Source organism: Terrapene carolina, unplaced genomic scaffold, assembly GCF_002925995.2.
Source record: "Terrapene carolina triunguis isolate 2854851 unplaced genomic scaffold, T_m_triunguis-2.0 Scaffold647, whole genome shotgun sequence".
Classification (NCBI taxonomy): Eukaryota; Metazoa; Chordata; order Testudines; family Emydidae; genus Terrapene; species Terrapene triunguis.
This window is the reverse complement of record NW_020664998.1, coordinates 481426-497577: the sequence shown is the minus strand read 5'-3', so window position 1 is coordinate 497577 and position 16152 is coordinate 481426. Positions and strand designations below refer to the sequence as shown.

At 53.2% G+C, this 16152-nt stretch overlaps 1 protein-coding gene across 1 annotated transcript; it reads right to left on the bottom strand.

Annotated features, from left to right (window-relative positions):
• Positions 1 to 927: 927 nt before the first annotated feature.
• On the bottom strand, positions 928 to 12924 carry LOC113405088 (phospholipase A2 inhibitor and Ly6/PLAUR domain-containing protein-like). The gene is made up of 6 exons (XM_026659657.1): positions 12846 to 12924; positions 7280 to 7558; positions 5419 to 5532; positions 4228 to 4380; positions 2736 to 2879; positions 928 to 1251 (listed from the first exon to the last, which is right to left on the bottom strand). Exons 2-6 carry the CDS (start codon positions 7350 to 7352, stop codon positions 1013 to 1015), a joined length of 723 nt encoding a protein of 240 aa, XP_026515442.1. The 5' UTR covers positions 7353 to 7558; positions 12846 to 12924; the 3' UTR covers positions 928 to 1012.
• Positions 12925 to 16152: the final 3228 nt, after the last annotated feature.

Here is a 16152-nt window from a genome sequence, read left to right as displayed (position 1 = left end):
TTCCATTTTCCTAGCTCTTTCTGCTATTTAGAGGGGCTTAATTGCTCCTTGCACTGAGCCTGAAGGCAGGTGCTTGCCGCAGCCATCGGCTTTCATGTGGTCTGGGGTTGTCTTTGCACCCAAGAGTCACCCGTTGGCAGCCCTTAGCAACCTTCAGCATAACAACACGTAAATAGTGAATAGGGGGAACTCCAGAATATCGTTAGGCCAGGCGTCACCAGGTGGCGCTGTTACACTTAGCCTGGGCAGGACATTTTCTGATTGTGCGAGCAGGTTGTGACTCGCAGGGAGATGTGCTGGGGTTTTGCTAGTTCTGGGGTGGGGGAATTGTGCAAGGTTTTTGTGTGGAGGGAGGTGTGCAAGAGCAGGTGGGTTTGCTGTGCCCTGAAGCTTCTGATTGGAGTCAATTCTGGAGGCAGAATTGCTCCCTGAAGCACTGGTGTTTGGCAGAGACACATGAAAGCGGAGCAGACATGGTCAGCGCTGGTGCACACAAACACAAGTGAATGCAGGGACGCTCCTGGGCAATTGCATCTCTGGCCATGCTTTATTCAGAGCAGTTTGAAATGCACAGGGGGACTCGGACCATTTCTGGAGTCTCCGGGGAGCTGGGAGCCAGGACTTCTGGGTTCTATCCCCAGCTCTGGGAGGCGAGTGGGGTCTAGTGGTTAGAGCTGGGGGGCTGCAAGTCAGGAGTCCAGGGTTCTGTTCCCTCGCAGGGATCTTTGAAAGGCTGGGGGAGAAGCTGTGAGGGGATATTAATGATACCCAGCACTTTGCTCCAAACCCCAACGGAATTAGCAGAGAGTCTCTTCTTGGCTGTATCGGACTCTGTTTCAAGCCCCTGCCCATCCAGGGATCCCAAAGACCTTTGCAAGGGCAGCTCGCCATTGTTATCCCCCTTACAAAGAGGGGGAAACTGAGGCACAGTCAGGCGCGGGGAAAGGCAGAGCTCGTTGGTTATACTGAGACACTAATGGCCTGTGGGGCGGCCAGTCATGCAGATGGGGCATTAGCAGAGGAATAGCCCCAGAAGGAAAGGGAGGAAAAGGGGGACCCGGGGGACGATGCTGGCCAGGGTGAAGGGACCCCAGGCCAGAGTCGGGGTGGCGCTGCTGGTCTGCGCTTTGGGCGCTGGGCTGCATTGGACATTGGTCAGTTTGTAGGTGAACACCCCCGATTCCAGCGTCTTGATTTCACAGGCCGCCCGGGTAGCGCAGCCCCGGCCTGCAAACGGGATCGCGACACCACCTGTGTGGGGAAACCAGAGCAGATCAGACACGGCACGGCCTAATCCCTTCCGTGACACCATGATCGGGCCCAGGCAGGTTCTCCAGGGACCTCGTCTCCAAGCCCTAGTGGCCTTGGGGTAGCTCCCGGCCCGGTTAATAAATTCTCAGGCCAGGAAGGACCCCTGTGATCAGTGAACGTGGCGTCATGCGTAGCGTAGGCCCCCGGACTTTAAAGCCAGGTTTTCCATGCCTTGGATCATTCCCATGGCTCTTCTCTGGACCCCCCCCCTCCCCACACACACACACTCCAATTTACCACCATGCTCCCCGACCCCAGCACTGGACACAGGATTCCAGCAGCGATGGAACCAGTATCAAGTATGGAGGTAAAATAAACCTCGGGGGGTTGGGGGAACCCCGCTCTTCTTCCAGCACGGTCCTCACGATGCATCCACGTTTCTTTGCAAGATGCCCTGGCCTCTGAATCGTTATCACTGGCCTAGCAAAGGGAGGTCCTGCATGCCGTATGACAGCATCTCATGTTTTGGTGGATAGGACCATGCGGAGCCCCTGGCTTGGGGGTACCTGGGTATGGGGGGCACATGGAATAAGGAGGAGTTGCAGGGAGTTCCTGGGGCACAGGGGGCTCTGAGGGGGTGCAGTGTGCTCATCTTACAGAAGCAATGCCCTCCTGGCAGATGTTTCACCTAGTCAGACAAGCTTGCAGTCCGGTATTTTTCATGTGGTATCTTTCCAGGGCAGCTGTGGCAAGCAGCAGGAGAAATTGCTCTCTGCATGAATCTCTGACTCCAGAAATATTCCCTGAGAGTCCCTTGAGTTTGAACGGAGATTAAGGGGACAGCCTGCATGCCATTTACACCCACCTCTGTTCCAGGACTGGTGGAAACAATGTAAACAGGCAAGCTGCCCTAAGGAAATACTAGACTTTGCCCCACGGATTTCTCCTCCAGTGGGAAACTGATCTACAAGGCCCTAGAATTTTGCTGCTGCTCAGCAAATTGGGTAAAATATTTTTACCTCTTTTGACCAGAGCGGATCACCAAAAATATGCCAAAGGACTCCAAGTCTTGCTGGAATCTCCAGGGGGGCTGAGAGTCAAGACTCCTGGGTTCTATCCCTGGCTCTGGATGGGGAATGGGATCTAGTGGTTAGAGCAGGGGGCCTGGGAGCCAAGACGTGTGGGTTCTATCCCTACCTCTGGGAAGGACATGGGGTCTAGTGGTTAGAGAGAGCTGGTAACCAGGACACCTGGGTACTATCCCTGGCTGTGGGAGCGGAGTGGGGTGCAGTGAGCTAGAGTGGGGGGGCTTGGAGCCAGGACAAAGTCTGATCATGCAGTTCTTTGTTTTGAGGGATGGGCTCTATTGTTTCGGCTGTTGGTAAGCAAAGGGACGGTTCCCGGCTCAGCTGGCACGGACGAGCCCCAGGACACCCCCCGGCTCCCCGGGGATTTAACCCGCCCCGGAGTGAAGGAAGCCGCACCTTGCGCCAGTGTCCCGCCGACGGCAGCACATTGGTCAGCACCTCCGGTGCAGCGCAGGTTCCCGTCGCTCTCGCAGCTCTCGAAGCCCGGGGCGTAGCAGGCCGGGCACTGCAGCCCGTTGGGGACGTTGCTGATAGCCTGCCCTGAAAGGCAGCCGGGGAAAGAAGGTTTTGCTCTGGGAAGAAACTGCGGCAGGAGAACGTAGGACAGGCAGGACCCTCCTGGGCCATCATCCCAGCACATCATCCCGCTCAGGCAGCTAGCGCAGTTATTTGCCCCCACTCCTCCAGCTGTCAGCTGTCCCGCCACCCCTCTCCTCTGGCCACTAGAAACATCCTGACTTCCAGCCTCGGTCACTTCCTGGCCCGTGTGTTCCCGCACCCACCTCATCCACCAACTTCTATCATTCTTATCCCTCAGGGCTGCTTCCCCCTGTCGTGTTCTGGGGGACACTCCGGACCAGTCAGGGCTTGCGTCCACCTTGCTCCGCGCACGTTTGCTCCTTTCGAGAGACAAAACCCAGCAGTTTCCAGGGGCTTCAACCCGCCTCGGTGGAAGGACCCATGTTTCTCCGCGTGCAGGAGCTCCGGCTCGCTGGTGCCTGTCCAGCGACGGAGGCCGAGATGGGTTCTTCAACCAAAGGGATTGAAGAAAAGGGTCGGTAAGAAATGGCCCTAAAGAATTCCGAATGGGGGTGCGGACTCCTTTGGAAATCTCAGACAGGTTGAAAACCACTGATCTCAGCCAGTCTGGTGCTGTGTTTGAACAGAAGCGATGGTTAACTGCTGGTACTGTGGCAAGCTGCAGGGTCTCTTTAAAGGAGCAAACAAACCGGATTGTGCCTCTGACAGGGGGGCGTGGGTTGGGGTCACCTTTGCAAGCAGCAGCCATGGAGTGGAGGGTACCAGGGGCAGAGCGCTGGACACCTGCTGCCCAGCCCACAGACACTCAGGGGACCACAGGCTGCAGGCATCCAGGCTGCAAGCTACAGAAGTAGGGGATTTTAAGGCACACATGGTTACAGGGTGACCCCTTACTGGTCTGGTTTGCACCCCAGAAGATGCCCCCTAAGAGCAATGAGGTCTCCTCTCAGCCTGCATTATCCCAGGCTAAACAAACCCAGCTCTTCCAGTCCCCTCTCATAAATCCGGCTCCCCATGTCTCTGACCAGCCCCGTAGCCCTGCTCTGCACCTGGCCCAGTTTGAATTCATCTGCCTTGAAGGTGGGGGACCATAGCTGGACACAGTGTGCAAGGGAAGGTCTTACCAGGACAAAGGCATTAAAACTTCCCTCTCTCCCCTGGACATGTCTCATCCACACTTGCTTCCCATGACAAATGACTTCCCCCCGAACTGCCCGCTTGCCCCAGGGTCTTCGGAAATCTCCTGGCTTTTCCCCGAGGCCGGGAATAGCAGCTCCTTGGAGGTTTGGGGTTCGACCCAGCGGCTTCCCCACGCCCGCGAATCAGACCCGCTGCCGGCGGTACGTACTGGAGGGCGTGGACTCGGCACTGCAGTCACCGCTCTTGCAAATCTCTGACCGGATCTCCACGGCCACCTTGGCCCCGAAGTAAAAAGCCAGGAAGCCCGTGAGGCTCTGGCGGGAGTCGGCGCAGGACTGGTACGTGCCCGAATTCTCCGCGCCTGTTGGAAAGGCAGGGAAGCAAGAAGGGAACGTCACGCGCCGGTTACACTGACGGAGCCACCGCAGCCGCATGACCCCCGTTAAATATTGGCATGAGCAGATCCTCAGAGGTGGGTCTCCCACAGCCAGGTGAGGGCGCTAACCACCGGGCGATACAGCCGATTTCTCCCCAGCCCAGGGACCATTCTGTTAGCTGCCCCAGTCAGAGCAGCTCCAAGAGCAGAGATTAGCCGGGCCTGGGGGTCTCCCTTGTTTCTTTCCAAACGGGAAATGCCTGGCCTGACTTGGGCACCCACCTCCAGGGGAGAGATCGTCCCAGGCAGAGAGAGGGGCCTCCCGCCCAAGGCCCTGATCTAGGAGAGTTGGGCGCCTCAGGGGATCGGGCCCTGAATCCCAGCCGTTCCCCCTACATTTTCTTCCTTGGCTCCTTGCTCAGCAGGATGGCCCCTGAGCCGCGGCCGTTCCAGGATGCGCCCCCCACCCCTCGCCACCTTATAACCATCAGCAGCTGCCTCTGTAGGACCGCAGGGCTGGAAGCAGTGGGGGGTTCGTCCCAGGGTGCCCTCCCTGCGAGGCTCAATTCCAGGGTCCTGACTAGTGTTGCCCCCCCAAAACCACAGGGGGGGTGGCATCATCCCACTGGGGGGGCTGCCATCCCTGGGCCATGATGCTGAGTGGGGCGGGCACTTCCCTTTGGCTGTCATATTGTCCCTTGGGACAAGAAACTGAGTCCCCAGGCCTGGGGGGCCCCTCGCTGCTGGGGGGCTCCCTGCGATCACCCAGCGAGCGCCCCATGCCACCGCTAGTTGGAAGAGACCTCATCCAGTCCAGCCCCCGGTGCTGAGGGCGGATCAAGGCAACCTAGACCAGCCCTTACAGGTGTTCGTCCAACCTGGTCGGAAAACCTCCGCTGATGGGGACCCCATGACCGCCCTCGGGAGCAGACTCAGGAAGCTAGGGAGCCGCATGGCAAACGCGCCCAAGAGCAGGGTTCCCGCCGCACGGGCGCCTCCCACTGCCGCCACGACGGGACTCACCGAATGTGTTGTGTTCTTGAACAATGATGCAGGCGTCCTGGGGCGGGGAGCAGGTCTGGGGGACGGTGTGACAGCTTTGCCCAGATTTGCAATAGAAACAGGCCAGAGGCGTCCCTGAAAAGAGAGGGGGGGCAGGGAGAAAAACTCATCTTTGTACCCAACCAATGTCTGGCTTCCCAATTTTGCTTGCCTCAGTTTCCCCCGGACTTGGCACTGCTACCCAGTGGCCCGGGGGAAAGGGTTGAGTGTGCAAAAGCCCTTGGAAGTGTGCAATAGCCCCGCTCACCTACAGCCACCCTCACTCAAGGGGGCAGTATTCCACCCCAGGGCTGAGGAGCAGATCAAACCACCAAGGGGCTGTGACATCTTCTGCGTTCACCTGATAATAACCCGCAAATGTTACCCCACCGGGTCCCGACGGCAGTGGAAAATTTCCCATTCCGGCCATTCATGGATGGAAAATGGATCTTGGCAAATGGTTGAATATTCTGATGTCACCCCCCGATTGCTTGTGGGCCCAGATGACCCAGCCGCCCCAGAAACGGAGGCGAGGGGCAGACAGGAAAGCAGAGGACGTAGCAGTTCTTACAAAACATGGGTGCATCAACACAGCTTTCACCATCATCTGCAGCTGTTTGCTTTGGGCCCATTTCCCTGTGAGTTCTCCGTGCACCGATCTCTTCACAGAAGCTCTGATCGGTGCCCGCACACGACACCATCTTGCCCAAAGAGCCGTGGGTCAGACCCAGCTCTGGCATTGTTTCTAGGGCTTGTGGCTGAGCGACCCCTTCTGCTGTGGGTCACCTCTCACCCCCCGGCCCTCCTGGAGTGCACGGGGTCCGACTCATATAGCCTTCAGGCTCCGCCCACTGCCCGCAGCCTCGGCAGTGATTGGTGATTGATCAGAGCCAGCTGGGCCACACCTCCTGCTGATTGGCAGGGCTAGTTCCCCACCCACAGCCCATTGGGTAGCTGGTGGGGTTGTTTTGTCTTTGTTTTTCCCCACCCGCGGGACTGCACTCTGCCCCCCCTGCCCCCTGTGGCTGAAGTGCTGAACAGCCAGAAACTGAATTGATTTCGGGGGCCCAAAATGGTCATATTTGAAGCCAGAAATAGCACCCGGTGCATCATGGGAGGTGAAATTCAGTTGTCTCCTGCTCGTATTCTCCTACCTGGACTACATGTCTCATGGCCTCCCCCCCCCCCCCCCCCGCCCGCTCTAACCACTAGACCCCACTCCTCTCCCAGAGCTGGGGAGAGAACCCAGGAGTCCTGGCTCCCAGCCCCCTGCTCTAACCACTCAACCCCACTCCCCTCCCAGAAACAGACAGAGAACCCAGGAGTCCTGGGTCCCAGACCGCCCCCCACTCTAACTCACTAGACCCCACTCCGCTCCCAGAGCTGGGGGGGGGAGAACCCAAGAGTCCTGAATCCCAGCTGGCCCTTCTCTAACCACTAGACCCCACTTCCCTCCCAGAGCTGGGACTAGAACCCAGAAGTCCTGGATCCCAGCCCCACCCTGCTCTAACCACTAGACCCCACTCCCCTCCTAGAAAGAGCACAAGGTCCCTGAACTACAGTTCCCACAAGGCACTGCAGCAGCTTTTCAGGATTGAAATTTTGCATGTTTCGATTTTCCATGGACAGCTTGAAATTTCCACTGGGGGGGAACCCCCTGACGCCCCCCATTTTCCAACCGACGTTATCCCCAAACGACCTGGAGTTTGGGGGTGTCTCAATCACAGAACACAGTGAGCATCGCTAGAGGGCTCACAGGCTCTTTAAAGGAGGACCACGCCCCTCCTGTCCCCTATGGGGTGGCCACAGCTCAGGCTGCCGGCCCCGACCGCTGGTGACTCACCCGTTTCGTTCTGAGCTGCTGCGGTCGCTTGGAGAGCGCTGAGGACACAGAGGGCGATGAGCACTTTTGTCATGACGGAGCAGACCACAAGGTCACGTGGGCCCTGTAGGACAGCAAGCGCTGACAGGTCAGGTGATTAACAGGCAGACACTGGGGCTGGGAGCCAGGACTCCTGGGTTCTCTCCCCGTCTCAGCCACGGACCTGGTGTGTTTGAGCTGGGACTGATCAGGTCTCTGAGCCTCGGTGGTCTGAACCTGAGAGTTACAATGTGGATGGGACTAGAAAGAAAATGAAACGAGTTAAGACCACTAGAAAATATATTAGCATCACCAAAGCAATGGCCCATCTAGCCCAGGGTCCTGTGTCTGGCAGTGGCCAGTGCCAAGTGCCCCGGAGGGAATGAACAAAACCGGACGATTATCAAGTGATCCAGCCTCTGTTGGCCACTCCCGGCTTCTGGCAGTCAGAGGTTTAGGGACACCCAGGGCCGGGGGCTAATAGCCACTGATGGACCCATCCTCCAGGAACTGATCTCATTGTCTTCTGAACCCAGTTATACTGCTGGGTTTCACAACATCCCCTGGCGGGGGCGCCATTTAGGGAGGGCAAGGGGGGCTTCTGCCCCCCATCCCCCGAGTTTCCCACCACAGCGGGGTGCAAACAGGAAAATGATCCGCTGCCCCGCGCTCTCGCCGGAGGAAGCCGCAGCCCGTAGCTGGGCTCGGAGTGGGACGTGGCTGCTGGCTGACAGGGCTGTCCCCCGGGAGCTGCACCTACAGCTCCCCCCCGCCCCCTCTCGACGCCGGGCTGTGGGATGTAAATCCCCGGCTGTGTGGGCTGCTGCTGCTCCGTGGCCGGGAGGGGGAGGCGGGAGCTGTCTGTATGGCTCTGTCTGCCCCCACCCTGAGCAGAGCGGGTATAACGAGATCCCCACATGCCCCCTCCGGCTGGGCGGCTGAGAGCCTGGGCGCCCATTAGCCCCCCTGCCAGCAGCAGCGCTCGCAGCCCCGGCACCAGAGGGCACTCAAAGCCCTTCCTGTGGGGAAATAGCTCCTCGGTCCCCCGCTGGTGGGATGGGAGCCAGGGGAGGGCAGGTGCTGGGCAGCCTTGGCCCAGAGAAGGGACCTGGTGAGTGCTGAGCTCCAGGAGTCTCCCCCACAAAGCCGGGCAGTTTTATTTCCAGTGTCACCGTCGGTGCTGCCCTGAGACGTTTCAGTCGCTCCTGATGGAAACCAGAGGGTGTTATTGTCTGTACCTCGGCATCTCAACCAGCAAATATAAATGGTTTCTTTGTTCAGTTAGTCTATGGACCCTGGGACTTTTTCACAGTTCCTGGAGGGCTCTGAATCGTACCAGGTTGTTACAGCCTGGAAACAGGTCTCTTTCCCAACTTCCTTAGTATCTGAATGTGCCCTAGATATGACATTGCTTAGAGGGCAAATTTGCTTGATAACATTTGACACGGCTAGTGTCAGACTGTATTTTCATTATAGCACGTTGAGAATCATTCAGCTGCGTCACTGCAGATCCATACTCCGGATTCCTATAGGACATTATAAAACTGAACATCTTCCAGAGGCTAAAACCGGCTTTTAGATCAGCCCTTCGTAAATACAAGTTCAATTTATCAATTGGTTTTTACGTTTTGAATCTTTACACCTTGAGTTCCTTGAACTGGAGGGTGTTTCGTTTGTGCTGGAGAACTATCAAATGCATTGTATAAATAGATTATAATCTTTAAGACTTTATTTCTAGTTACTGAGTAACTTCATAAGAAAAGAAAATGCATCACCATTGTAAAAAGGTGATAACATTGTTATCTACTGGAAATACACCTTCGGGTTTCTTAGAGCTGATGGGAAACCCGTGTTGGCCAATGTATTGTCATATTTTCTTTCCAATTATCACCTGAAAAACTTTTTGTTCTTCCATTTTATTAAGCTAGTGCCAGAATGAACTTCTCTAATTTATTAGTTATTCCATGTTTTAGAAGAATGTTTGAGGGGAAACTCAACTACTTTAGACTCAACTTTTTCATGAGCAATGAGATACACAAATTAAAAGTGCATATATTTGCCTGCTTATAATTTTCCAAAAGGTAATATACATTAAAATGTTAGTTTTTGTATTAAGGCTTCAAAACTGATATAGGAAAGTAGATGCAAAGTAATGCATATCGGAAAACATAACCCCAACTATACATATACAATGATGGGATCTAAATTAGCTGCTACCACTCAAGAAAGAGATCTTGGAGTCAGTGTGGATAGTTCTCTGAAAACATCCACTCAATGGGCAGCGACAGTCAAAAACGGGAACAGAATGTTGGGAATCATTAGGAAACGGATCAATAACAGGACAGAAAAGAAAATATTGGATCTATAGAAATCCATGGGATGCCCACATGTTGAATACTGTGTGCAGATCTGGTCATCCCATCGCAAAAAAGTTCTATTGGAATTGGAAAAGGTACAGAGAAGGGCAACAAACATGAAGAGGGGGATGGAACAGCTGCCGTATGAGGAGAGTTTAAAAAGACTGGGACTGTTCAGCTTGGAAAAGAGACGACTGAGAGGGGATATGAGAGAGGTCTATAAAATGTTTTCGGAGATAGTGGAGATAGTGAATAAGGATGTGTTATTTACTCCTTCTCATAACAGAAGAACTAGGTGTCACCCAGTGAAATGACTAAACAAAAGGAAGTATTGCTTCACACAACGCACCGTCAGCCTGTAGAACTCGTTGCCAGAGGATGTTGTGAAGGTCAAGACTATAACAGGGTTCAAAAAAGAACTAGATAAGTTCCTGAAGGATAGGTCCATCAGTGGCTATTAGCCAGGATGGGCAGGGATGTGACCCCCTGCTCTAAGTGTCCCTAGCCTGTTTGCTAGAAGCTGGGAGTGGATGATGGGATGGGTCACTCGATCAATGCCTGTTCTGTTCATTCCCTCTGATGCACCTGGCATCGTCCTCTGGTACTAGCTAGGATACTGGGCTAGATGGACCATTGGTCTGACCCAGTCTGGCTATTCTTATTCTCTTACGATCCCTCAAGGCTTGGGGTGGGAATATCTTGCTATGTTATCTCCTGATTGTTCTAAATTTACACATACATGTAAAATGGGGCTTTCACTGGGGTTTCTATCTATATTTTTCTTTCTTCATATAGGAATTAGATACAGAGCGCCTGCCACCTAATTCTAAGTTATTATCTGCCAAAAAACTAAAGATTTCAGCTGCCTACATAGCTCCTGGAATGATGGTTAAAGTTTCCCCCCCCCCCCCGAAATGGTGCCCCTGGCAGCGAATGCCACAGGCTAGCTGTGCGCTGGGTGAAGTCGTACTTCCGTATGTTTCTTTTAAACCTGCTGCCTAGTCATTTCATCTGGTGACACCTGCTTCGTGTGTTATGTGAAGGAGTAAATAACACTTCCTTGTGCACTTTCTCCGCACCACTCATGATTTTATAGACCTCTCTCCTATTCCCCCTTAGCCATCTCTTTTCCAAGCTGAAAAGTCCCAGTCTTATTAATCTCTCCTCATATGGAAGCTGTTCCATCCCCCTCATCATTTTTGTTGCCCTTCTCTGCACCTTTTCCAATTCCAATATATCTTTTATGAGATGGGACAACCACATCTGCATGCAGTATTCAAGATGTGGGAGTACCATGGATTTATATGGAGGCAACATGATATTTTCAGTCTTATTATCTATCCCATCCTTAATGATTCCCAACATTCTGTTCCCTTTTTTGACTGCCGCTGCACATTGAGTGGATGTTTTCAGAGAACTATCCACAATGACTCCAAGATCTCTTTCTTGAGTGGTAACAGCTAATTTAGTCCCCAACACTGTATATGTATAGTTAGGATTATGTTTTCCAATGTGCATTACTTTGCATTTATCAACCTTGAATTTCCTCTGCCATTTTGATGCCCAGTTTGGTGAGATCCCTCTGTAACTCTTCGCAGGCAGCTTTGGGCTTAACTCTCTTGAGTAATTTTGTATCATCTGCAAACTTGGTCACCTCACAGGTTTTTCCAGATCATAGAATCATAGAATATCAGGGTTGGAAGGGACCTCAGGAGGTCATCTAGTCCAACCCCCTGCTTAAAGCAGGGACCAATTCCCAACTAAATCATCCCAGCCAGGGCTTTGTCAAGCCTGACCTTAAAAACCTCTAAGGAAGGAGATTCCACCACCTCTCTAGGGAACCCATTCCAGTGCTTCACCACCCTCCTAGTGAAATAGTTTTTCCTAATATCCAACCTAGACCTCCCCCACTGCAACTTGAGACCATTGCTCCTTGTTCTGTCATCTGCCACCACTGAGAACAGCCGAGCTCCATCCTCTTTGGAACCCCCCTTCAGGTAGTTGAAAGCAGCTATCAGATCCCCCCTCATTCTTCTCTTCTGGAGACTAAACAATCCCAGTTCCCTCAGCCTCTCCTCATAAGTCATGTGCTCCAGCTCCCGAATCATTTTTGTTGCCCTCTGCTGGACTCTTTCCAATTTTTCCACATCCTTCTTGTAGTGCGGGGCCCAAAACTGGACACAGTACTCCAGATGAGGGCTCACCAGTGCCGAATAGAGGGGAGTGATCACATCCCTCAATCTGCTGGCAATACCCCTACTTATACAGCCCAAAATGCCGTTAGCCTTCTTGGCAACAACGACACACTGTTGACTCATATCCAGCTTCTCGTCCCTAGGTCCTTTTCTGCAGAACTGCTGCCTAGCCATTCGGTCCCTAGTCTGTAGCAGTGCATGAGATTCTTCCGTCCTAAGTGCAGGACTCTGCACTTGTCCTTGTTGAACCTCATCAGATTTCTTTTGGCCCAATCCTCCAATTTGTCTAGGTCCCTCTGTATCCTATCCCTACCCTCCAGCATATCTACCACTCCTCCCAGTTTAGTGTCATCTGCAAACTTGCTGAGGGTGCAATCCACGCCATCCTCCAGATCATTAATGAAGATATTGAACAAAACCAGCCCCAGGACCGGCCCTTGGGGCACTCCGCTTGATACCAGCTGCCAACTAGACATGGAGTCATTGATCACTACCCGTTGAGCCCAATAATCTAGCAATGTATGGCCATGTTGAGCAGCACTGTTCCCAGTGGGACTCAGGACACCCACGTTCTATTCCTGGGTCAGCCCCAGACACCCATCTGAGTCATTTCATCACACTGTGCCTCAGTTTCCCCCATCTGTTAAGTGGACAGACTGATCCTTCCTTGGTCTATCTAGAGTGCAAGTGTTTTGAAGGCAGAGACTGTCTGTCATGAGCTGCTTACGCAGCAGCTGATCTCGGTCAGGGTCTGCACAGCACCTGGCACAATGGGGCCCTGATCTTGGCTGGGATCTGTGCAGCACCCGGCACAACAGAGACAATATTGGGGTCTGTGCACCGCCTGGAACAACAGGAACCCTGATCTTCTACTGCAAGATCTTTGGGGAAGACAGTACCCTTTCAGTACGTGCGTACAGCACCTGGCGCTCCCGGACGCCCATCGCTAACCGGAGCCACCGGCTGCTACCGTAGAATGAAGAATAATAAACGTACCTTTGGTTATCGTGGGCTTCAGCGGACCCAGGTGCTTCCCTCTCTGAAGTCTCAGTCACCAGCCGTGGCCAGAGCCCCCACCCTTCCTTCCTTTATAGCAGAACCAAAGGCTGGTTCAGATAGAGAACGGAAGCGGCGAGAGAAAGAACACGCAGCAGCAAAACCTCAGGATCCTGGTTACTGCTGGCGGCGTAACTAAGGGAATCAAAATAATAACTGAAATGTGTGGGGAGCAGTTGATGCCCTGGGCAGCCCTGTGGGAGGTGTGGGGATGGGTGTTTCTGAAGATCGACAACGTTCCCGGCCTAACGCACGGGGGAGATACCGAAGATGAGATAGAGCTTGATTTTCGTTGGGTTTTTGACATTCCCATAAGCAAGCCAGGGAAATGAGGCCTCAAAGAAATCACCACTAGGTGGGTGCACAACTGGTTGGAAGACCCTCCTCAAAGAGTAGCTATTAATGGTTAAACTGGGAGGATGTCTAGTGGGGTCCCGGGGCCAGTCCTGGGACCGGTACTCTTCCATATGTTTATTAATGTCTCGGATAATGGAGTGGGGAGCATGTCGCTAAGATCCGTGGCTGACTCCATGCCGGGAGGGGTTGCAAGCACTTTGGAGGGCAGGCTGAGAGTTTGAAACAGCCTGGACAAGTTGGAGAATTGGTCCGAAATCAACAGGAGGAAATTCTGTCAAGATAAGGGCAAAGAACGTCACTTAGGAAGGGAGACCCCAATGCACAGCTACAAACTGGGGAATGGCTGTGTGACGAACTGGGACTGTTCTTAATGTGGTCTTTGAATGCTGAGAGGGGAGTGTGGCTAGGATGGTCTGCATTGGGGGATGGGAGACTGGCCGTGAGGGAGAATACCTGAGCATGTAACATGAGAACCCAGGAAGGGGTTAGAGGCCAGGTGACACCTCTGCCCGGGAAACTGAACAAAGGCTGGAGGGAGAGTTTCAGAGCTGGCTGGTGGAAGGGCTGGGAGGTAGACAGGGCTCTGACCTCCCAAGGGGGATGTGGTTCCCTGGGACCCCAAGATGCACCTAATTGGGGGGGGCCTGTTGTCTGTGCCGGCAAGACCTGTCTTGGACTGTGTTCCTGTCATCTAAATAAACCTTCTGCTTTACTGGCTGGCTGAGAATCATGTCTGACTGTGAAGTGGGGGTGCATGCAGGTCTTCTGGCTTCCCCAGGACCCCGCCTGGGCGGACTCGCTGTGGGAAGCGCACGGAGGGGCATATGCTGAATGCTCCCAGGAGAGACCCAGGAGGTGAAGCCATGTGAGCTTCTTGCCCTGAAGACAGTCTGCTCCAAGGGAGAGGAGGCTCCCCAAAGTCCTGTCTGGCTTTGTGGGGAGCAGTTCCAGAGCATCACCCGGGGACTCCGTGACAGGCTGTATGGCTGGGAAGGATCTGGGGGTCAAGGAGGGTCACAAATTGAACCTGAGTCACAAAGCCATGCTGCAGTAGCATTCTGGGGTCATTCACCGAGGTGTCGTAGGTCAGACACGGGAGGTCATTGTCCCGCTCTGCTCAGCACTGGAGAGGCTCCAGCTGGAGAATTGGGTCCATCCTGGGCACAGCGCTGCAGGAAAAATGGGGACAAACTGGAGAGTCCAGAGGAGAGATCGTCCCTGGAACCCCCATCACGCTGGGTGCTGCACAGGCCCCGACCTACTTAGGGGCCCCCCTTATGCCAAGCGGGACAGACACCTTGACCAAGATCAAAGCGCTCGTTGTTCCAAGACTGGGCAAAGGGAAGATGTCACCCCTCGGGCCTGTAACAAAAGCCAGTGAGCCGGGTGGTAACTGGGTCCAGACGCAGACAGGTGGTGCTTTAATAAACGGAGTTTCATAGAATCATAGAACCATAGAATATCAGGGTTGGAAGGGACCTCGGGAGGTCATCTAGTCCAACCCCCTGCTCGAAGCAGGACCAATCCCCAACTAAATCATCCCAGCCAGGGCTTTGTCAAGCCGGGCCTTAAAAACCTCTAATGATGGAGATTCCACCACCTCCCTAGGGAACCCATTCCAGTGCTTCACCACCCTCCTAGTGAAAAAGTGTTTCCTAATATCCAACCTAAACCTCCCCCACCAAAATGTTTCCCTGACAAAGACGCGCAGGTTGGAACACGAGTTCTCTGGAAAGGAAATTGGGTTTGTGAAGGGACAGGGAGTTGGTGTGTGTTCTTGTCCCGTGACTCGGGAAGCCCCTCTAACTTAGGTGCACTTAGTGCACTAGCTGTCGCATGGACCTTGCTACTGCGCACTAAAAGTTTCCTCTTGCACTTTGATCTCCTCCCATTGCAAAGCAGGTGTTCATGTCCCCACATAGACAAGCCCTTAGCTTGGAGCGAAATGTATTTCAGACGCACGGAAGCGTCCGTGTCGGCTGTTTGTTGTTTGGAAATCGGTTTCTCTGCTGCTTTGTTCTATTTGCTAATAAACCTCCTTGTTTTAAGAAGGCTCGTTATGGGATAGAAGCGATCACAGCTTCCCGAAAGAGAGAGATGCAGGGCTGTGTGGGAACAGGAACTGCCAATTTATGGGAAAATTTGTGACGTTTGTGTTTCTTTACAAATCCGAATGCAAATCCTGAATGTCAATGCTTCCTGCTAGATGGGTATTTGGGGGGGAAACATTCGTTGTGGGTCAATCAAAGCATTTGGTTTCGATGTTGATGTTTTAAAATGTTTTTTACGCAATTTTAAAACAAAACAGATCAAAATCTTTCACAAAGAAATGAAAAACCAAAACATTCCCTCCCAAAAAGGTCGAAGCTGCGGCCGTATTGAAATGCTTTTGTTTGTTTTCCATCTTTCCCCCCGAAATGAAATTTCATCAAAATTGACACAGTCCCATGGGGAATTTCGGTGTTGCTGAAATGGTGTTTTCCAGCAAAAGAACATTCCCGCTAGCTCTAAACAGATGCCTAGTTGGACCAGGCTAGGAATAAATGGTCAGTACACATGGGTGTTGTGCCCACACTTGGTCTAAGAGTGGGAGAATTGCAAAATTCCACTGTAAGCCAGATAGAGGCAGGAGACCGGATACCTGGAGGAAGACCAAGGATCCCACTACTGCCACCAATCTAAGGGGGAAGTGTTTGGGGCTATGGGAAAGCTATGAATGCCCATAAACCAGCTCTAGGTGAGATATTATGCACAGACCAGAGGAAAATCACTTCACACAGAGCTGTTGTGGTTTCAGTGAAGCGGTATATTAGCCCATGAAATACACATACTCTCCAGCTCGCCTCCTAGCATATCTGTTCTTTACATCGACTGATTCATACAGAAAGCA